At 42.5% G+C, this 24,512-nt stretch overlaps 1 protein-coding gene across 2 annotated transcripts in view; it reads left to right on the top strand.

Annotated features, from left to right (window-relative positions):
• Nucleotides 1–24,512, top strand: part of LOC131192946 (netrin-4-like) — a 66,937-nt gene that overhangs the window by 6,000 nt on the left and 36,425 nt on the right. For both annotated transcript variants that reach the window (XM_058172577.1, XM_058172579.1), the window contains 2 exons: nt 5,532–6,064; nt 22,475–22,738. In XM_058172577.1, the coding sequence (XP_058028560.1) occupies nt 5,532–6,064; nt 22,475–22,738 (797 nt within the window). The remainder of the gene's footprint in view (nt 1–5,531; nt 6,065–22,474; nt 22,739–24,512) is intronic.

Raw genomic sequence — 24,512 nt, 5'->3', positions numbered from 1 at the left:
GGTACAACATTTAATGATAATCACAGGGAACAAATAAGCAATCAAATTGTATTAGGAAACAATCAGTATAAATCGTAAGGATACCAGCAACAAAGTTACAGTCATACAGTCATAAGTGGAGGGAGATGGGTGATGGAAACAATGAGAAGATTAATAGTCGTGCAGATTTAGTAAATAGCTTGACAGTGTTGAGGGAATTATTTGTTTAGCAGAGTAATGGCATTTGGGAAAAAACTGTTCTTGTGTCTAGTTGTTCTGGTGCGCAGTGCTCTATAGCATCGTTTTGAGGGTAGGAGTTGAAACAGTTTATGTCCTGGATGTGAGGGATCTGTAAATATTTTCACAGCCCTCCTTTTAACTCGTGCAATATACAGGTCCTCAATGGAAGGCAGGTTGGTAGCCATTGTTTTTTCTGCAGTTCTAATTATCCTCTGAAGTCCGTGTCTGCCTTGTTGGGGAAGAGCTCCATAAAACAATGCTTACCTCTGTGGGAGGGGTGGGAGGGGTGTTTATTTATCAAATTTTATGTATGGCACATCCAGGGCAAGCAGTTTCTACTTGAGTAAGTGGTCCTGGAGTTCTCTGTACTCCAAGTAGCTATAATTATGCATAGGAACTGAAATTCCATACAAGCAGCTTTGAAGTATCAGATTTATTTTCTCAGACATTCATCTTCAGTGGATAAGAATTAAAAAGTTGGCATTCTAGCTATATGTCACATCTGTCTCTGCTCTTCCCCCAAACCAGATATATGTCATTGTGATTCTACATTGTTACATGCTTCTTCCCATCCTGGACTGTTTCATTCACTGGCAATTCCAGCATCATCACTGGAAGTTTTCAAGAAGAGACTGGACTGCCATCTGTCAGAAATGGTGTAGGGTCTCCTGATTGGGCGGGGGTGGGTGGGCTAGATGACCTACAAGGTCCCTTCCAACTTTGTTAATCTGTTAATCTTAATCTGTCCACCTCTCACCTGTTCATTCTAGAGCAGGGGTGTCCAAACTTGGCCCCTTGAAGAGTGGTGGACTTCAACTCCCAGAATTCCCCAGCCAGCATGAGCTATAAATATGAGCAAGTTGCTGGCTGGGCAATTCTGGGAACTGAAGTCCACCACTCTTCAAGGGGCCAAGTTTGGACATCCCTGTTCTAGAGGGACAAGTGAGAGAGAGAGAGAGAGGGTGAGAGAGAGAGAGAGAGAGAGAGAGAGTAGTCTTTCCATTTGCCTGATTGGATCCCTCTGACATTTTTTTTCCTTTACAAGAAATGGTTTACACACAGTACCTATCACACCTACAATATTCTACCCACTTTTCCTTCTGATATGGTTCCCTTTAGGTTATTCTTTTAAATTTTAAATTAACTTTGGTGCATTGATACAGTTGCAATATATTAAATTCCATATAGCAAGGATAGGACAATCTAGGAAGCACATCTGAAATTCAACAGTACTCATAAGTGGGCTTATTTTTTAATATAAATATTATTGCTTTTAAGAGAAAAAAGAAAAAAGATACAGAGCAAAAGTACAGACGTAATAGAAAATGCATAACAGGTGCTTAAAAAGTAAAAAAAAATCAGAAAAAAGCAAAATATAAAGTACGCTACATATTGTAACATTATTAATTAAATACAGAATTACACACTTACAATTCCGTATATAATTAATGCAAACATTCTGCAAATATATACACACACACATACACACACATACTCTTCTGGTGCACTTATATAACTATCATGCTTTTTTAAACCTACTGCATTTTATATAAATGAATCCCATATTTCATTATATTTAGCCATACAAACCTCTAGGCAATAGGCTTATAAGGAGCAAGTGAAATCAAACTTTCAATCCATTGAATAAATGGGGACATATATTTATCTTTCTAATGTTGCAATACCAGTGTTTTAGTTTCAGCAATAGTTCAGAGAAACCATTCATATTGTCCAATTATTAAGTTCCGTGTAACTAGATATATAATTCAAGAGAATATTATCCTCTGAAATGTTTAACTTTGTGCGGTCATCATACCTATATGTGGTGGCATAGTGGTTGGAATGCAGTATTGCAGGCTAACTCACTGCTCACTGCCAGCAGTTCGATCCTGACCGGCTCAAGGTTGACTCAGCCTTCCATCCTTCTGAGGCCAATAAAATGAGAACCCAGATTGTTGGGGAAAACATGCTGATTTGGTAAACCACTCAGAGAGTGCTGTAAAGCATTATGTAGCGGTATATAAGTCTAAGTGCTATTGCTATTGCTGTATATTAGTCTAACAGTTTCTTCAAACCTTATAAAGGCAAGATTTTTAAAACAATGCCCAAGTTGTAAACCTACAGTGCAAACCCAACTGGAGGCAGCTGGAAGATTTTTTTTATAAATTTAAAACACATTGACAATAGAAATTCTCAATGAAAACCAATACAAAAGGACACAGACCATATAATAAAATTAGGCCATGCTATGTTTTTTTAAAAAATCATGTTCCTACATGACAACAACATCATCTGGAGAAATGTACTTAACAACGAAAAAAACCCTACAGAACTAAATGGTTTTTCATTGAAGAAAAATAAAGTATTGCAAAGCACACTTGATGATTGCTGAAAATCTGTAGGGTCCTATACCATTGTGATGATTGTATAAATCTTTCCTCCTGAATGTACATATAGTCAGCTGAATTCAGTATGAACATTTCAGCTTTCATTTCCAATTGTTTGAGTTCTACATACGATTTCAAAAAGGATAACAAATCACCTATTTACTAGTTAACATTTTAATGTCCATTGGAATTGTCTGTTTCAGCCATCGCCCATGGAAGAGGTTACCCAGTTTTGCTTTTCCAGCTGTGTGACTCCCCTCAGTGGAGCCATTCTTTAATCAAGCCACCTCCAGCAAGCAGCCACCCCTCTGAACAGCCCCCTGGGGACTCTGGAATAAATACATAAATAGCCAAGGAGCAGGGATTATTGAACAAGCCATCAATCAAGAGCCAAATTCTCAATGACATGCAGCACCTGGGGCCCAGAGAAGAAAAATGCACTACAATCTTGATTGTTTATCCTTTCTATGAATTATTCAAAGAGATCCATTTGGTATTCAGGCTAGGTCCCAAGTTGCTTCTGTCCCTTCATCCATACTGCCCCATGACTGTGACCCCACATTTCAGGGAATAAGTGAGTGATGGATGGGCTGCCTGATTGGGAAGCCAAGCAATCACATTGATTTTTTCCAATGTGAAGCTCTTAACCCCATCATTTGAACCAACCCTTCCCCCACAACCAACTTTTCCCTGTGTTCATTTGCCTTGTGTTCTACTGCTGTTCTTAGCCATGCAACAGTTCAACAGGAACTTTTTTTTTGTCCTGTCCTGTGTCTTTAAGTCAGTTTTTGACTCCTGGTGTTGCTTGGACTAGTCCTTGCAGTTTTTTTGACACCTTTGTTCATAAGTCATTTGTCCCTTGCCTTCTTGAGCAACTGGTTTAGGGTCACCCAGCTGGCTTTTCATGGCTAAGGTGGCACCTGAATTCAGAGTTTCCTGATTTCTAGCCTGGTGCCTTAACTAAACCAAACTGACTCTTGACTCTGTTCTACAAGGTAAAAGCTAGGAAATTTAAGAGAGAGGGAAAAGGTTTTCTGATCTCATCTATAAGAACTGGGGGGAAAAAAAAGCTGGCTTGCTTGTTGACTGGTTTGCTGGTTTTAAGTGGTGAAACATGTACCTCATAATTTTCACCTCCATTCATCTCTTGCCCCTGATCATTCATATTAATACGTAGGCAGGATTCCTTGTGAAACAAAGTTGGTGCAAAGGTTTCTGTTGGGTTAGAACCTTATACATATGGAATACATCTTACTCACCCATAGTGGCTTTACACCTTAAGTCAGAGGATCACAAAGAAATTTACATTTGCACAAGCCAAAGTATAGAATCTGCTCTTCTCCATGTACATTTCCCCCCAACCTTCTACTCTTAAGGTGCTTCTTTAATGTTTTTCTCAAGCAATCTTCTGTAAATACAATCTGCTCATTGATTTCTGGAACGAGTAGATTTAAATCAGAGATCTTTGGTGCTTTCTGAGCTTTGTAGTCTTGCACTATCTAGTCTAATCACTAGCACTGATAATGTTCCCTAGTTTTGGGTAATGAAATGTCTGCAAAAAAACAACCAAGCTCAGAGAACATCAAGGACCCCTTATTTCAAACCTGAACTACAAATATTCTCCTTTATTGGAATCATTAATGTAACCTAGTTTGCTACCTCTTCTCTCTGTCCATTCTTCCATATAAGGAATAAGAAACACCACAGAACTGATTGGTATTTCATGTTCAACACAATTTAACAAGTAATCTGAATTAAAATCAACATATTGCTGCCAATTTTGATTGGCCCCCAGGTTAAACATTTTACTGCATCTCTCTCTCTCTCTCTCTCTCTCTCTCTCTCTCTCTCTCTCTCTCACACACACACACACACACACACACACACACACACACACACACACACACACACACACACACACACACACACACACACGTTTGCAGAAACTAAAGGGGAAAAAATTACGGATTCGGTTCAATACATAGATAGAGAGAGACAGAGAGATAGATATATAAAAAAATCAAATCTGTGGTTTGCTTTTTCCCCCTTTAGTTCATAGGTGTCAAACTCACGGCATCATGTTGCCGTCACATGACATTTCACAATGTTTTTCCCCTTCATGGAGTTAAGATGTGTGTGACCTGCACGTGATGCATCCGGCCTACCGGCCACCAGTTTCACACTCCTGCTTTGGTTCTTTCCTTTCCAAGAGGCAAAGGACCCAAGCCCTGAGTACCCCACAACATTAGAAGCCTAGGGCTTGACCTCTCTTCAGCCCAGCAACACTGACTAGAACCAGCCCCAGAAGAAGAAGAATCAATACAAAAATACAAAACACATCCTCCACTCCCAATCTCCAGAGCAAGTCCAAGAAGAAACCATGGCTGATGCTATTGAACACTTCTAAAAGATTCAGGAGGGCAGGGTGGATTCATCATCTTCATCCCGGGTCATCCGCAAGCATAACCAATGCTATCTCAGTGCTATAACATGACATGAATTTTTACTGAAAAGGCTATGGACAATTCACTTCGTCCAGGATCCTCCAAAGCTGAGTGCTAGCACCCAATTAGCAACCTTCCCTAAAATAGTTGTTCATTACTTTATCTTGCAGATTTTTTACACTTGCTTTATTCTGTTACCTCCATTATTTCTTCTCATTAACTCTTATTAGATATGTTCACTGATTTCGCATCATATGCCCCGTTGCTAAAATAAAAGATTTCAAATAGTTTAGCATTTTCAAAAATCCAAAATCAACCAACCACTCTCTTTAATAGCCACCCATCAATATGAAAGATAGAAAGGCAGGCAGGATAGGGAGTCATGAAATATAGTAGGTCCTTAAGTGTTCAGGAAGCATTTAAGGAAGCAGGTGGAACAGTGCAGTGCGCTGAATTGGTTTGTCATTCCTCTGTTCTGCAGGTTCAATGAAGCCACGAGCCTTCCGTTGTGATGGGCATTCCTGCAATCCTGCAGTGGGAAATCTAGCAACAGGCAGGATACCAACTACACTTACCACCTGTGGAAAGAACAGCACAGAACTCTACTGCTTTTATCCAGAGCACAACCTGCACCAAGGCTCCTGTGGAATGCCCAAGTGTACCAAATGCAATGCCAACCAGCCTAATAACTCTCACCATCCTGATGAGATGACTGATGACTTCTTCCTGCATCCTGGTTCCTGGTGGCAGTCTGCCCAAGGGGTGCACAGAGAAGAAATCAGGCTGGATCTGGAAACAGAGGTCTATCTGACCCATGTCATTGTAGTCTTCAAGTCACCCCGCCCAGCAGCCATGGTACTGGAGAGGTCCCAGGACTATGGGCAAACCTGGAGACCTTACAAATATTTTGCTGTCAATTGCACAGCTACATTTGGGCTTCCAGATGATAACAGTGAAGAGGGCTCTCTCTGTACTTCTAGATATTCTGATGCGGTTCCTTGCACCAGAGGAGAGGTAAGCTATGGTAACTGAAAAAGGACATACTATTCAAAAGTTACCTTGATCTTATGCTTAGTAAAATTAAAGCAGGGATGTCAAACTCGCGGCTCGCGGGCCGGATGCGTCATGCGCTGGCCACACCCACCCCCGGTTTAGTGAAGGGAGGAAAAGTCATGATACATCACATGATGACAACATGACATCACGAGTTTGACACCCCTGAATTAGAGAGTCCTTCTAAAGGAATTGCGCCTGGATTATTAGTCAATCACACAACTGTTAACATATGTCTTATTTTATTGAGGATGGTCCTCTTTTGAAAGATTTTGAGATGATGATTGTCCATTTAAAAGCATGCTCTGATGGAAGGATTGCTCATCAGTCCAAGCGTTTTAAAGTTAAGAAATTAAGAAATCTAGGGAAGCGGCTTTAAAGTTGCCTGTCAACAGCACCTGGACAGCAGATTTGGGTAGGTAATGAAGTCATATTACTCACAAAATCCTGAGCCAAAATTCTCTTCTAAATTTTCTGAAAATATTGCCAAGGAAAGAAGTAAAATGAAACACTATATATTATTTTTATGTGAAAGGAGTTGAACCAGGCTGCTTTGTTTGGAATGGATTGTGAACAATCTGAGTATATGTTGCATCACTCCACATACACTATAAGTATGGTTGTAGAGAAGTGGCCAAAAGCAAGATAGCAACATTTCTAGATTGATACGTTTCATTTGGATTAGCATTCCCTTTTCTTTTTAGCATCCAATGTCTCCTTCAATCAGGGACGAATTTAGAGATAGAGCATGGGTTTCCTTCTGAAACTCTGAAAACCTACAGTTCCTGTTAATATTGAGTAGACAGATAACTGATGTGTCTCAGTATAACACAATTCTTAGCACACAGTGATATAGGCCAGACCTATTCAGAAATTCCTTCCTAAGGGTGTTTAATGGGTTTATGCACAAATTATATACATAAGATGACAGCCTTAACAGTCGTGTGATCTTATTTTGAATGCTGCTTTACAAATGGATTATATTGAATAGATAACCATAATCTATGCGAAGCATGGCCATAGTAGTTAAAGAAGAAAGGAGTCATCATGCAACACAACTATAGGGTACCACATTGGGAAGTAAAGACACTGTGCTTGTCAACTGTAAAGCTGACAGTCCAGGTTCGAGACCCGAGTGCCACACAACAGGATGAGTCCCGTTACTTGCCCCAGCTCCTTCCAACCTATAATAATAATAATAATAATTTAATTTTTATACCGCCCTTCTCCTGAAGGACTCAGGGCGGTGAACAGGCAGATAAAATAATACAATACATTTCGATAAAAAACACTATTTAAAAAACTTATTCCAATAGCCTAAATTTAAAATACAATACAAAATATAAAATAAACCCCAATAAAATCCATGTTTAAAAACCCTATTAAGCCAGTCCTGCTCGGAAGAATAGATATGTTTTAAGCTCGCGGCGAAAGGTCCGGAGGTCAGGAAGTTGTCGAAGACCTGGGGGAAGCTCATTCCAGAGGGTAGGTGCCCCCACAGAGAAGGCTCTCCCCCTCGCCAGCCTACACTGTTTGGCTGACGGCACCCTGAGGAGGCCCTCTCTATGGGAGCGTACCGGCCGGTGGGAGGCATGTGGTAACAGAAGGCGGTCCCGAAGATATCCCGGTCCTATGCCATGGAGCGCTTTAAAGGTGGTAACCAACACTTTGAAGTGCACTCGGAAAACCACAGGCAGCCAGTGCAGCCTGCGCAGGATCGGTGTTATATGGGAGCCACAAGTGGCTCCCTCTATCACCCGCGCGGCTGCATTCTGAACTAACTGAAGTCTCCGGGTGCACCTCAAGGGGAGCCCCATGTAGAGAGTGTTACATTAGTCCAGGCGAGAAGTGACGAGGGCTTGAGTGACCGTGCATAAGGCCTCCCGGTCTAGAAAGGGGCGCAACTGGCGGACCAGGCGAACCTGGTAAAAAGCTCTCCTGGAGACGGTCGCCAAATGATCTTCAAAAGACAACCGTCCATCCAGGAGAACCCCCAGATTACGCATCCTCTCCATTGGGGCCAATGATTCGCCTCCAACAGTCAGCCGCGGTTGCAGCTGACTGTACCAGGATGCCGGCATCCACAGCCACTCAGTCTTGGAGGGGTTGAGCTTGAGCCTGTTTCTCCCCATCCAGACCTGTACGGCCTCCACACACCGAGACAACACTTCAACAGCTACATTGGGGTGGTCAGGGGTGGAAATGTACAGCTGGGTGTCATCCGCGTACAGTTGATAACTCACCCCAAAACCACTGATGACCTCGCCCAGCGGCTTCATGTAGATGTTGAACAGGAGAGGCGAGAGAACCGACCCCTGTGGCACCCCACAAAGGAGGCGCCTCGAGGTCGACCTCTGCCCCCCTGCCAACACCGTCTGCGATCGGTCGGAGAGATAGGATGAGAACCACCGAAACACGGTGCCTCCCACACCCAATCCCCCCAACCGCCGCAGCAGGATACCATGGTTGATGGTATCAAAAGCCGCTGAGAGATCAAGGAGAACCAGGGCAGAGGAATAACCTCTATCCCGGGCCCTCCAGAGGTCATCCACCAAAGCTGTCTCCGTGCTGTACCCGGGTCGGAAACCGGACTGGAACGGGTCTAGATAGACAGATTCATCCAGGTACTGGGGTAACTGGTGTGCCACCACACTCTCAACAACCTTCGCCACAAAGCGAAGGTTGGAGACTGGACGATAGTTACTCAAAACAGCTGGGTCCAGGGAAGGCTTCTTGAGGAGGGGTCTCACCACCGCCTCTTTCAAGGCGGTGGGAACAACACCCTCCCTCAGAGAAGCGTTAACAATCCCCTGGAGCCAGCCTCGTGTAACCTCCCGGGTGGCCAGCACCAACCAGGAGGGACACGGGTCCAATAAACATGTGGTGGCATTCAGCCGCCCCAGCAACCTGTCCATGTCCTCGGGAGCCACAGGGTCAAACTCCTCCCAGATGGTCTCAACAAGACTAGCCTCCGTCACCTCGCCCGAAACTACCCAGTTTTGGTCCAGACCGTCCCGAAGCTGAGCGATTTTGTCAAACAGTTACCTGCTGAAATCCTCAGCACAACCCTGTAAGGGGTCATTGCAGCCCTCCTGGTTAAGGAGGGAGCGAGTCACCCTAAACAGGGCGGCTGGGCGGTTCTCTGCTGACGCAATGAGGGTAGAGACATAGGCCCGCTTGGCCTCCCTCAATGCCACTAGATAGGTCTGAGTAAAAGACCTAACTAGTGTTCGGTCAGCTTTAGAACGGCTGGACCTCCACGCGCTCTCTAGGCGTCTTCTCCGGCGTTTCATCTCCCTCAGCTCCTCAGAAAACCAAGGAGCTGGTTGAGACCTACGCCGGGTCAGACGCCGCAAAGGCACGACACGGTCCAAAGCGCCCACCGCGGCCTGTTCCCAGGCCGCAACAAGCTCCTCGGCCGAGCCGTGGGCCAGGTCACCAGGGAGCGGCCCAAGCTCCATCAGGAACCTCTCTGGGTCCATCAGTCGCCTGGGACGGAACCAACGTATTGGTCCCGTCTCCCTGCGGTGTGGAGCGGCGGTCCGAAAGTCCAGACGAAGGAGAGAGTGGTCTGACCATGACAAAGGTTCAATGACTAATTCTCGTATGTCCAGATCACTCAACCACTGTCCAGAGACAAAAATCAGATCCAGTGTGCTTCCCCCAACGTGGGTGGGGCCGTCAATTAATTGGGTCAGGTCCATGGCCGTCATGGAGGCCATGAACTCCCGAGCCGCCATTGACGACACACCGGCTGATGGCAAGTTGAAATCCCCCATGACCATAAGCCTGGGGGTATCAACTGCCATCCCGGCTATCAACTCCAGCAACTCGGGCAGGGCTGTTGCCACGCAGCAAGGAGCCAGGTACGTGATCAACAAGCCCACCTGCATCCTACGCCCCCACTTCACGTAAAGGGATTCACAACCGGCTATCTGAGGAACAGTGGCCTCCATCGGCTCCAGACTCTCTCTAATAACCACCGCCACCCCTCCACCCCTACCTTGGGCCCTCGGCTGATGAAATGCCCGGAAACCCGGTGGGCACATCTCCACCAGGGGAACCCCCTCTTCAATGCCCAACCAAGTCTCCGAAATGCCCACAAGGTCCGCAGCCCCCCCCTGTATAAAATCGTAGATCAGGGGGGCTTTATTCACTACGGACCTAGCATTGCACAATATCAGCCGAAGGTCCAAGCCCTGGGGATACTGGCCACTCGGGGAACGGGAGAAGTCTGAGGGGCCGGAGCGCGCAATCGCTCTCAAACAGTGAGTGCGCACCCCCTGAACATGATGTGGCCCCCCACTTCCGCCATATCTGCCTCTCCCACTTACCGTACTGATGGAACGATCCTCTGGAATTGGAGAACAAGGCTTCCCCTTAACCTCTGAACTTAATAAAGTATCGCCGCGAGCAAACGCAAGGACTGGCTCCCTCCCCGACGGGTTTCCCCCGATACCCGCCTTTACCCTCCCACCCCTTAAAAATTGTTTATCTAAAAAACCCCAAAGATTCTTTCTTAACGCATGCCATCTCTTTGGGTCCCAAAACCCATCATTGAGATAGGCCCTCGATAACGTAGAGGGCCATTTCTGCGAGGCGGAGGATCCTCGCAGATGATGAAGTTCTAACGAAGAATAAATCATATCTCGTATCAGGCATAATTGGCACAAAAATGAGTTTGTCCGTAACCGTAGATGATGATAAAGCAGTCATATTCAGAACCGCTGACATAGGTCCCACAGATGATAAAAGATGATGGACATTCTCGCAAGGAGATCCCGTTCAAGATGGTAAAAGTCATAACAGACATACAGATGTTAAAAATGCTCCAGAGTCCGGGGGGGGGGAGTCTAAGCTCCAGAGTCGAAACTCCCCATTACAACTCCAAAGTCTAGAGGAAGAAAAGGAGACCTCCATGCCTAAGTCCATGTCCATCCAAAGCGAAAATGACCAGCTCTAAAACAGCCTCCTCAGATCTTATCAGGTCAAGATGAAAAAATCCAAGGGAAAGGAGGGAGAAAAGGGAGAGAGCATGCTGCCGCCATTGCCGCTAGGGGGTTCCAAACGTCGCCCTTATCCAAGACAGACGTCCTTGCCGTCCCCACCGCAGCCACGGACATGCCCCCCCCTTCCACAACCCCCGTTCATGGGGGACCTCGTCGGGGCTCTCCCGTCAGGAGCAGAAGACTTTCGGGGCTCTCACCATTGCCGTCGCCCTCCCTGCAGCACAGCTCGACAATGCTGCAGGGGAATAGGCCAGACAGCGCCAAAACGCCACCAGGAATAGGCCGGACGCCACCCCGCCCCGCACCAAGATGGTCGCCGCCACTTCGTTACCGTTCCGCAGGGGGCCTCGTCGGGGCTCTCCCGTCGGGAGCAGAAGACTCTCGGGGCTCTCATCACTGCCGTCGCCCTCCCTGCAGTATAAGCTTGAAAATGCTGCAGGGGAACAAGCCGGACGCCGCCAAAACGCTGCCGGGGGTAGGCCGGACGCCGCCCCGCCCGCACCAAGATGGCCGCCGCCATTTCGCTGCCGTTCGGCCCTGGCTCGGCACTCGGTAGCTGCGAAACTCTCAGGGGCAAAAAACCCCTCTCGCAGCTGCCAAGAAGATCATCCTTCCGGCCAGGCTACCCAGGCAGCCCAGGTCGTCCTCTGGCTGCATCTCCGGCCCGGAAACAACTCCGCCTGCCGCTCCGAGAAACGGTCAGACCTCCATCTTTGTCATGCGCAGAAAGAAATCTAGCAGTTCAAAAGCATGCAAATGAGAGTAGATAAATACAGTAGGTACCATTTCAGTGGGAAAGTAACAGTATTCCATATTTTCATGCTGACCACATGATGATGGAAAGACTTCAGGCTCCCTTGACTGAAAATCGGAGATGAGCACTGCCCCCTTGGGTTGGTCACAACTTAACCTTTATCTTAAGATATGAAAAATGCGAGAAATTACATCATAATGCAGTTTGTAGAGGATGATTTTCCCAGGACATGTAATACAGCAAGTACTGCTGGTGGATGGTGGTGCTAATATTCCCAGGACATGTAATACAGCAAGTACTGCTGGTGGATGGTGGTGCTGATATAAACATTCATATTTAACTTCTATAGCTTACTTCATTTTTTTTTGCTACTATGTTGATAAAATACAAGCCATCCTCTAACTTCACCTACATTGAACAGAAGTTATGATCAAAAGCAGAAGCTTATGTTAAGATACTGATGCGTTCAGCTTAAGGTCCCAAATGAGATACAAATAGTTATAGAAATGAAGTTTCTTTTTTCATCCTGTCCACCTGTACAGTCAAGGGATCTGGGAAATGAGAAGCACATTTTTTAATAAAGCAGAGCATGCGGAAATGAAGATAAGAGTCTCTTTGGAAGGAGGATCTTGGAGCAATGAAAACCAGCTCATTACAACTTTCTACTTTAATGTCACTGGAGCTATATGTCAAACTACTCTTCTAACAAAAAGTACAAACACTTGCTTGTTTCCTTGCTTGTTTATTTACACTTCCATTAGAATGTAGAGAAAGTTAAACTATCAAAAGGCTATTCATTTTAGACAAGAGCCTGTGTGACAGATGACACCAATGAAGTGTGCTAGAATGAGCCCATTACTGGAATTCACTAGGAAAAGAAGAATTGTGTCTGCTTGAATAAGATAACTTGTTGCTAGGGAAGCATGTTAAACATGCCTTGCTTGGCAGACTAGTTTAAGCTCTACAGTTCAAGCCATATCCTGCCCAAACTGGGAGGAGGGGGGGGAATAGTTAAAATAAAATGCAATCAAATATGTTTTTAGAATGTTTGAAATATATTTCAAAACAGAAAGAGGATCAGAACTATTATGTTCAACTTGTTCCTGAACCCGCAAACATGATTCTGATAGAAATTGTCCTTGGAAAAAGTCCCAAATTTAAGACCTGCAACACCTAATTTGGACTAGCCCTGGACTGTGCTTTTTAAAATGCCATCATAAAAAGATGTTTAGAAATTGCATTCTTCTCCCAGCATCAAAGCCACAGAGAGGGACTTTTGTCAAGACTGAATGTGGACTTCCCTAGATCTATAACTGCATGGATGTAAACATACACCTTCCATATATTTATTTTAAAAAAGTAACAAAAATGAGCTTTGTAAAAGAAAAAAAGTCAAACTTCCTTTCACTGTTCTCCTGACAACCATCATAAGCTGGAGCAGGTACCTGATCTTCAAGATACAGTAAACAGGTAAGGTCAGAAATGACTTCAGGGGAGGATGTTGGCTCAAGGGGGTCATGCCTATAAGGAAGATCAAAAATGTATCCTAAAAGTACAAATATACTGAGAGCTAGAAGGAAGGGCCTTCAAGGCTACAATATCGTATTTCTCTGCTTATGAAGCTCCTGAAATATTGATCTGAGATGGTGACTTGTGACAAAGTGAGATGGCCAGCTGGATTGAATATTTTGGGATGCTTACTGGATCACTGGGTATATAGGGTCATAGCAGAAGACGAGGATTAAAAAAAAAGGATAAAGGATGTTTTCAGCCCTTAAAGGTCCATTGGAATGATGGGAAAGAAGAAGTTAAAACTAGCCTGGAAATAGCATCTCCTACAGATCAAATGTGACTCCTGGTGACTAGGAACAAATCCATTCAGGTTTGGGGTTTTGTTGGCAATAATATGGCAGTGATTTCTGATTTTTCACCCCCAACTTTCCAGTTTAGCCATAGCCTAAGTATTTCCTGGTGGATTCCCTTTGAAAAGATAACCAAGCTTGACCGTGCTTAGCTTCCAAGCCCAGACAGGTCATCCAGCTGCTGCCACGTGTTGATATATATAGACACAAGGCAGGAGAGCATATTTTTCCATTGAAAAGCAGGACTAGGGAAAAACTCAACAGGTTAAGCCAGACCCCACGAGGGCCAAGTTGCAACTTCAGGGTCACCTCTTGAATAACAAGTCTTTGACTCAGCATTTCCGTTTTGGACCTTGTGCCAAAGAAAGCTCATTGCAATTCTGTAGTTATTTCAGCTTCCAGCTGGAAAAGATCAATCCAGGGATTAGTCACTGCGAAAGGCAAGTGCCCAAATGTTATGACTAGGGTTGTGTGTTCAGTATGTCATTGAACTTGAGCTGCAGAAGAGATAAAATGCAGAGGCAGAGGTGGGGGAAGCAGTTAACCTCCCCAGAATAAGTTCACAGCCAGCACAGCCAGGTACTGCTTTACCCAGAGGAAAGGCTTAGAATATGCCTTATGTGCTTTTGAGTGGTAGTAAGGAATGGGACTGTAAACAGAGAATACGGTCTTGTGCAGAAAAGACGGAACAGAGGCTCGATTTATTGCTGCTCCAATGCAAAAAAGAATCGTGTCCTTTCAACCAGCATTTTAATGAGCCACATCAACAGCAGGATGGCATTTTTCTCACCCCCCATCCCTTTCCTTTTCACTTGAAATCAGCCAGGAACAAGTCCTAGGTTTTCCCATAATTTCTGCACTTTCTGACATGCAGATATTCAATTAGATTCCTTGTCCTTGCATTGTGATAGAAATGCCTTGTACTACTGCCGCTTTTATTTATTTAAAGCACTTATATAGCTGAGCTAACTACTGGACAGCGTTCATTGAACCCTAAAAGAAAAGGGACCATAGAGATGTTCTTAACTGAACTTGAACTTTCTCTGTTTCCTCCTCCTTCCTGTTCCTTCTTTTTCTTTCAGAACTTATTGTTGCTAGTCTTATGGCTCCATCTGCTTTTGAAAAGCTGGGGGCGGCTATTCATAGGGACCTTAATGATCTCCCATGCAAACGTTAATCAGAAGAGCTTCTTCTTAGAATGCACAGTATTACGGTTCCAGAGGTTTGCAAAGCCATTTCAGGACTCTGTCTTAGGGTACCCCTTAGACCATTGGTGTACTGTATAAGCTTTCTCTCCCCCCACCCCAGCTAAGTTCATTTGAGTTAACTAGTTCAAATCTCAGTGCAGTTGGCAAGCAATGAAGGTAATGAATTACTCTGCAGTGGCAATGTGTGCGTGCACGTGTTTGTGTGTGAAGTGACCTTGATAATTTATTGTCCCAGCTATTCACGCTACATGATTAGTACAGTGACCTTCAGAAAATACACTTGCTACTGTGCGAAAGCAAATTTGAAGAGCAATTAGTTGTTTACATATTGCCATTTTATGTTGGATTTTATGTCCATTGGAGAAATCCATTCTCCAAAGGATGAGTAAATATATCTGAAAAATATGTAAATATGTCTAAAAACATTCCAGGCAAGCGCTAATTTGCCATAGCGCTTTTGTTAAGATGTAATGAAAATATTTAGACAGACACAAAGATCAATACTAGTGCATTTTTAAAACTTCAGAAAGTAAATGCACGGTGATCAGAATTAACTTTAAAAAAACTTACAAGCAAAGATATTAAAAGGGCATTAGAACAAGCATAAACTTCCCACTTAGTTTGTGTGATGCACTAGTGAAGGTGAAGGATTTAAATTCTAATCCCCCTGCAGCCATGGAACCTCACTGTGTGGCTTTGGGCCAGTCATTTTCTTTTATTCCAAACCATTTCAAGGGGTAAAATAGGAGAGACCACCTTGAACTCCTCTACAATGGGTGGGATAAAAATCTAGAAATGTATTTTAAAAATGCACATGTAATCTAATGAGAAATTTTAAAAAAACACACCTGTATACATTATTTTCATTTGAAATGCCATTTGTGTGTGTGTGCGTGCACGTGTTTGTGTGTGAAGTGACCTTGATAATTTATTGTCCCAGCTATTCACGCCACATGATTAGTACAGTGACCTTCAGAAAATACACTTGCTACTGTGCGAAAGCAAATTTGAAGAGCAATTAGTTGTTTACATATTGCCATTTTATGTTGGATTTTATGTCCATTGGAGAAATCCATTCTCCAAAGGATGAGTAAATATATCTGAAAAATATGTAAATATGTCTAAAAACATTCCAGGCAAGCGCTAATTTGCCATAGCGCTTTTGTTAAGATGTAATGAAAATATTTAGACAGACACAAAGATCAATACTAGTGCATTTTTAAAACTTCAGAAAGTAAATGCACGGTGATCAGAATTAACTTTAAAAAAACTTACAAGCAAAGATATTAAAAGGGCATTAGAACAAGCATAAACTTCCCACTTAGTTTGTGTGATGCACTAGTGAAGGTGAAGGATTTAAATTCTAATCCCCCTGCAGCCATGGAACCTCACTGTGTGGCTTTGGGCCAGTCATTTTCTTTTATTCCAAACCATTTCAAGGGGTAAAATAGGAGAGACCACCTTGAACTCCTCTACAATGGGTGGGATAAAAATCTAGAAATGTATTTTAAAAATGCACATGTAATCTAATGAGAAATTTTAAAAAAACACACCTGTATACATTATTTTCATTTGAAATGCCATTTGTGTGTGTGTGCGTGTGCGTGTGTGTGTGTATGTGTATGTATATATATATATATATATATATATATATATATACACACACATACATATACATATACACACACACACATACATAAACACACACACACACATAGTTGTAGATGTAGTCAAATAATCCACCAAAGTTTAGAAGGCAAAATAGAAAGATGTTGCCTACACGTGTGTCTGTGTTTGTGTGTGTGAGAGAGATTTTAGAACAACTCCTGTTGAGCGAGAAACAAATTGCTGCTGCTGACCTCAGATAATGGTGTGAAAACAAAGGTCCTGAGGTGATTCTGGAATGCTTAAAGAACTTGTGTAGAATTAGAGTTACATAGTGAATATTTCCAGTAATTCCTCTAGAACAGGGGTGTCAAACTTGATTTCATTGAGGGCCACATCAGGGGCATGAAGTGGGCGGGGGAGCGTGGCTAGGGTGGGCATGGCCAGCTCGACATAACTCATTGAGGCCCTATTTTTGGCCGCAACGGCCTCTTGCAGCCCTCTGCTAACGAAAACGGAGCTGGGGGGGGGGGGACACAGGCCTGCAGCAGGCCATTACGGCCAAAAACGGGGCCCACTTGGCCCCCCTGAGCTCTGTTTCTGCTGGCAGAGGGCTGCAGGAGGCCATTGTGGCCGAAAACACAACCTGGAAGGGCTGTATGCAGCCCTCCTGAGCTCCGTTTTCGCTGGCAGAGACACTATTGGCTGGTCCTTTGCTGTTACCAGGTCAGCACTGCAGGCCAGATCTAAGCACCTTGCAGGCCAAATCCAGCCTGTGGGCCTTGAGTTTGACACCCCTGCTCTAGAAGAATCTGTTAGAGACATATCAATTAGTCTAAAACCATCTAATAATGACTTGTTCTGGAGAGACATTGTCTCTATTCATTCAGAAGCTCATTACTAGTTTATGGCTTGTTTTTGAATGTAGCATTTTCAATAATTAAAAAGAGAGTGAAAGAATAACCACAATGGATCATTTTGAATTAAATTACTATTAAACATAAACATATAACCCATGTTTATTATTCAGTGTGTTATTGTTTTGAGAAACTGTTACTGAAACATAGTACATTATGGTCTGGTGGAATTAATAATATAAGCAGACCATCACAATTTGCTAACTCAAACATGTATTTTATAAACATAGAAGTTTAAGTTGGCTTTCACCATCTCATGAGCAGGTGTCTGTTCTTTTTCCAAAAAAAGAGAGCCAGTTTGATGTGGTGAAACTGCTGGCCTAGAAACTGGGAGACCGTGAATTTTAGTCGTGCCTTAGGCATGAAAAGCTGACTGGGTAACTGAGGGCCGGTCACTCTTTCTCAGCCCAATTTACCTCACAGTTTTATAGTTTTGGGGAAAATAGGAGGAGGAAGAAACATTATGCATGTTCACCGTCTTGAATAATTTATAAAAAATAATAAAAACAAGATTTAGAAATATCTAAAATCTAACAATACACCCATTTATGTATTGAACTAATGATAGTGCCATAGTCATGTCCATTTTTTGCCTGCCTTTTAGGGACACTGGTCCCACTCAGGGAACAGCTGGAGAAAAATATTAGGTTTTCATATTCTGTCTTTGATTGGGCACGTTCAGATGGTGTAATGATAAGACATATGGAGTGATCTTTCTGGTATAAAGAAAAAGTTATGTTCATATATTTATATAATGGACACATAGTCCATTTACAATTTAGTGCAACTGGGATTGGCAGATCTAATCATTAGAATGCCATCCATCTTTTACATGCCCAGTGAAAACAATGGGAAATACTAGAAAGGGGGAAAAATGGTTCTGTTTTAAGGAATTTTGATTTCCATTAATCACCAGGGACATGATGGAAAAATTGGGAGGGGAGATATAAGAAACATCTCAGTTCATATAGGACACATTTCCCCTCCATTAACCTTATGCCTGAGTAATAAGCCTGAGTCTTAAGAAAGCTGCAGTTCTCCTGTTGCATATGACCTATAGGAGGTGATGTGTAAGATATTTCAGACTTCAGACTGAGATATTGGAGTGTAAGAACAGAATTCTTGGCATTAAAGAATCACAACCTGGAGCCATGGATGGCAGGAAGTACAAAATCAGAGACATTGTCTCTAGGATAAAGCTGACCTTTCCGAGAAAGATAAAATAAGAACAAGATGAAAAAATATCAGTTGCTGGAAATAAATTTGGGGGAGAGAAAGAACATTATTTTCTTGATTGTTGTCAGCTTCAATTTTTATGTAGCTTTGGGGCCCACCCAGATTTCTTTAAGTTTGCTAAAGGTCAGGGACAGAGATACCAATATTCTAGTTTATTATGAATTGAAGCCATGAGTTTGGAAACAAAAGCTTTTGGGAGATAAGAATGAAAATTCCAGCAACATAATCCATCCCACCCGCCAGCATCATTCTAATTATAACAGGGTTTAGAGGGCCTTTTTAATGCAAGTCTAGGAATGTCCATAATAATGTAAAAAGATGCTTTTGTTCTATTACTCATGAAGAGAGGCAACCAACAGAAGTTACAGTTAGAATGGAACTGAAGCTGCAAAGGACTCCTAACTCCATCTGAGGCTAAGCTTTTAGCTTGCCTGGATTGGGCTCTTTACCTGGCTCACCTGTTTTGGAGGAAACTTGGAAGTCCACATATAACAATAGGTGAGGGAAAGTTAAGATATGGGGAGTCTAGCTGCCTCAAACACAAGAGAAACTACCTTGATGGACTACAAAACCAAAAGCGATCATGCACATTATAAATGAGCAGGCTGAGAAACCAAATCATAGCAAATTAGTCTGCCTTGAATGGTATTCCCCTGGGCACTTGCCCAATGCCTCTGGTTGTTATGAGTCACTGACATTCCTGCCTTGCCTTTCAGGACTCATTTTTACAGTTGACCACTGCTCCTTTCCAGCCAGAAACATTCGGCATGTTTTTGCTCTCAGTGAAGGCTGGTTACTCTTTCAGGAAGATGCCACAAATGAATCAGCAAACCTCACTTTGATACAGAAGACTGAACTGTAAAGAACGAAAGGAAGATCTCATTGGAATAAAGCCAACTTTGCTATTAGGGAGGATAAAGTTGCTGCTAAAACTGATGTGAGAGTTAATTCTCAGCCTGATAAGACCAGCAGTTGCAAAAACAGTCAACAGCTGCAAAAGAGCAAAAGAGACTGCTTTAGCACCATGTGTGTGAGAGAGAATTTGTCTCTTCCAACAGTAAGGTGCTTGATGGAATTCTTTTGTTGTATCCTTAACCTTCCTTCTAATAAGTGTCACCAGTCAGAGCTCTTGGAGGTGTATTTCTTGCTAAGCTGTGAGGCATTCATGGGAGGCCAAGGGGTGAATGACAAAATGTGCAGATGCAAATACGTTATGAATGGTTGGTTTGTATTGCCACATGGCAACGGATGCTTCCTCATTTTTGCATCTTCCCAGTTTATACTGGATGCCTGTGGCTATGATGAGGAGAGAAAGTGGTATATAACAAATGGCAGGAAGGTCAGGAGATCAGGATGAAGATTTTCTGATCTTGCCTCATCTCTTCTGTGCTTATCTTCCCTCTATTTCTTTCTGGAAAATTACCTTCAGAGAGAGGCCTTTGAAATAAGATGGGAAGAAAGATGTATGGAACACTGGTGCTCTGGCTGCTGTCAAAAAGGACACAAGCAGTCAAGTGTGCAAGCCAGGTGGAGATAGAATTGGTTGGATGTAAGAGGTTGAAAAATATGAAGGCAGGGTGGCTAGATAGATATCTGTCTGCTAATAGCAGATATGCATTGCACTTAAAGGCATGACAGAAAACAAAAATATTGGGAAAAATCCCTTCCTGAGATAGTGTCCAGGCATTACCTTTGTTGTGCATCTTCAATACCTTTTTCCCTTAGGAATATTTTTAAAATAGATTATTTTTAAACTGGACATCATTCCAACAGAGGATGCCTTCAGAGCAAGTTTGTCCATTCAGGGACTTGTTTTCTGTACAGGAGATATATTACCACTCATGTGACCTCTTAGATTCACCATCATCAACAACAGAAAAAGATGTTATGCAGAAACACCATTCAGCAGTCAACTAACAGATTCAGATCTTTGGACCTCAGAATATTGGACTTCAGTGAAATGAAACAGTCACAAATAAAGTCATTTAGAGGTTTTGAATTCATGTTTAAATATACTGCTTTTTTTTAATCAACAGTGAATTGGTGTGATCTGAACTGAATAAGCTGGTCTGTGAGTCTTTGTTTCCATTACCCAAACCAAGGCAGGCATGTGCATTGAGTAAACTTGGTCACTGGCCCTTAATTCCCTGGGTGGAAGGAATGCTGGGCACCTGTGCTAAACAGAATGGGCTATTTGCGCAGGGTTTCATTCATTAGGGGAATGCAGGCAGCTGGCCGGAAAGAGGCTGGGTTGTTTTCTCATGCTTTCATTGATCAGGGAAAGTGCAAGCACCTGCACTGCTTACACAGGCTGGGCAAGTTGCCCATTGCTCCCATGAGCAAGAGATATCTCTGGTTTGAACCCTAGGCCATCTGCATCCGTGTCCCCTTAAAGAAAGAAATGGAAAGAAGGTGGAAGGGAGCGAGGCTAAACTTAGAGTAGCAGAAGAAACACATGCACTGTTGGCTTCTCTGTCATTTCTTTGTCAGGCATGGATGCTTCTGCAGTTCTCAATTAGGCAGCTGACTTGATCATCTCCTAGGATCCTATTGCTGCATCCTGGAAATATACCCCAAGTATCATTCCAGAATGTTTTTCCTTAATCTGTAAAGCCAGAAATAGGGAGACATTTTTAGACAGAGCATATTTAGGAAGGAAGATTGTTTATAAAATATATATAAGTCTGTAAAAACAGTTTGAGTAAGTTGCAGTGTTTATATAGAAATATTCCAACCTGACTGTTCAAGCAGAAATAGCTGCTACACAAAATATAGAGCAAGTGAGCGAGCTCACAGTACTTTTGCTGGCATCACAAATTGTAATTCATGAAATTTGTCACTCTGAAAGGAATTGCTTCAGCAAGTAGTGTTCAGTCTGGGGACTCTGGTTCGATTATCTTGAATATTGGGCTAAAGCTCCAGTGAATTCACTGGAATAGTCTCTGAAACCATATCGCCTGAACTGCTATAAAAACACTGGCTGTGTTTTCATAATCCACAGTTGTACTTAATGTGTGGGCATGGTGATGGATGGAAGCCCTGCAAATTACATGCCTGCATCTAACATCAAGATCTGAGTATGAAAAGGTGGCTTTGAGATGTGATTTCATGACATACAATACGTTACATCATTCTTTCAGAATCATGATTTGGTGGATGTCTGAAGCACAAGTTACACATCTTAAATTTCTACGGAAGTAGCCCATTTTTCTGAATTTGTCACAGTGAATCATGGGCTGACTTTACCTAAGCCATAGAGGTGAACTATGCTTGGTTGATTTCTTTCAGGGGTGTGTGTGTGTTGTGTGTGTATGTGTGTGTGCGTGTGTGTGTGTATAAAGGTAAAGGTTCCCCTCGCACATATATGCTAGTCGTTCCCAACTCTAGGGGGTGGTGCTCATCTCCGTTTCTAAGCCGAAGAGCCAGTGCTGTCTGAAGATGTCTCCAGGGTCATGTGGCCAGCACGACTAGACGCCAAAGGCGCATGGAACGCCAAAGGTCTCTATTTTACTACTTCATTTTATACGTGCTTTCAAACTGCTAGGTTGGCAGAAGCTGGGACAAGTAACGGGAACTCACCCCATTACACGGCACTAGGGATTTGAACCACTGAACTTCTGACCTTTCAAACGACAATCTCAGCGTCTTAGCCACTGAGCCGCCACATCCCTCTGTGTGTGTGTGTGTGTGTGTGTGTGTGTGTGTGTGTTTGTATATGTACACACATATACACACATATATATGTATGAATATTTAACACCATTCTCTTTCCCTTGTCAGGTGATTTTCCGTGCTTTAACACCTACTAACAAGATTGAAGATCCATACAGTCCCGAAGCACAAGCTGTCTTGAAGCTCACCAATTTGCGTCTCCTTTTATTAAAGAGGCAAGAGTGTCCTTGCCAAGGCTTGGGACTGCTGGAGAAACCGCACAGATTTGCCCATTATGCCATCTATGACCTAATTGTCCGCGGCAGTTGCTTCTGTAACGGCCATGCAGAAGAATGTCAGTTTGCCAATGGGCCAGGTGTTGGCAGCAATATGGTGAGTATTAGTGCTACCCTTTCTTACATTAAGCAAGAAAAAACCCCTAAATGCTTCTGAATCACCAGTCTTCACTGTAGCATTAATTTTATCCATGTAGCTAATGTTATGTAGGTTTTATATCTTTCAATGTAATTTTAATGCCATTTTGGAGGCCAAAAGGCTTTGCTTAATGGTGTTAAATTAATGCTATTTGTGTGAGAGAATAGCTACTGTATGAGCATGATCTTATATTCTACCTATCACTTTTGCCCATTTCAATCTAAGAGGGCCAGTACAAAGGTTTATTCATTCCTATTATTCAGCACACAATGAATAGAATAGAATAGAATTCTTTATCGGCCAAGTGTGATTTGACACCCAAGGAATTTGTCTCTGGTGCATAAGCTCTCAGTGTACATAAAAGCTATAAGTGATAAATCATGATCATAGTCATCATAAAAATACATTCATCATAAAAATATATAAAATTTACAAAAATTACAAAAAAATATGTACTGAATATTGTCCTGAGTATGGTAAGTCTTCCTTCCTTAAACTATTTTAATAGTTAAATCTGCTACTGATTAATCACCATTTTTAATTCTAACTTTAATCTGACTTCTGAAAAATCCATATTTGCAAGGAATCTGATAATTCCTTGGAGTTTTTGCAGAGAGAAGGATAACTAGAACAAATTCATGATTACATACTTATGGGTCCTCATAAGAAATAAATAAAAATATATCTAAAATAGAATTACAGAATGGGAGCAAAACTGCAAAGTACATTTTAATTTTCTGATTCATATGTAGACAAAACCATGTGCACATTTTTTCTTAGCTTTTATCTTTCCCAGTGGAATAAACTGAGATTTAATACAAAGAAACTGACACATGTTGACAGGATCTGGAAAATGCTGATTATAAAATAGAAGGGAAAACAGTGGTCCTTATAGGAACTCTCTTGACCCCCACACATTCTTTGTGTTCAGTTTCTATTCCCAAGATCATAAAATCTAAATCCATTTTATACAGCTGGATCCAATGGAGTAAACTTTATTATTCATAAACGTTTTGAAGGTATAGACCAGTACTTGGAAACCTCTGAGCCAATTTTCAAGTGACCCCACAACTGTTTTTTTCCTAAATTTTGGTATTATGATTGCAGACATTCAGTAGCATGATTTCCAGTCAATGTGGGACAGAAAAGATATGAGAACACTAGTGTACACACTAACATTGGCTTAGCATCCTTCAAAATAGAAGGACATTCTTCCCTGACTATGGAAAAATATAGTTCTAGCACATGCATGATAGGATCCCATACATTTTGTATTATTACAAAAAGCAAGAGCTGAAAGGTATATAGATCTCTTCTACTCCAAACAGTGCAGTCACAACACAGTTGAAGACTATACTACCATAATATTACCCACAAGCTTCTGTTTAAGAATCTCCATCAAAGTCCATCATCTTCCTAAAATAATTTTGAATATATTTTTTATTGATTGAACATATTTTTCCTGATGGCCAGCTGCTTTTTTGTGTGCGCCCTTGAGTCAGTTTTGGTAACTGCGTGAACTCTTGACACAACATTTTTTAGAAATGATTTGCTAACCACTTCTTAGGGCTAAAAATCACGCTTGGTGTTTAAGGCATTGTAACTTAGTTTCTAGCATAATATCTTTAATTCAGCACCAAACTAGGTTTTCAACCAAGATCTAATTCTTTGTATTTTAAGCCCATTACTACTACTCCTCATTTTTGCTCAAACAACCCTGAAAAATTGTGTT

The sequence above is a fragment of the Ahaetulla prasina genome, chromosome 2 (genome assembly GCF_028640845.1).
Source record: "Ahaetulla prasina isolate Xishuangbanna chromosome 2, ASM2864084v1, whole genome shotgun sequence".
NCBI classification, from domain to species: Eukaryota; Metazoa; Chordata; class Lepidosauria; order Squamata; family Colubridae; genus Ahaetulla; species Ahaetulla prasina.
This window is presented reverse-complemented; position numbering and strand designations above follow the sequence as displayed.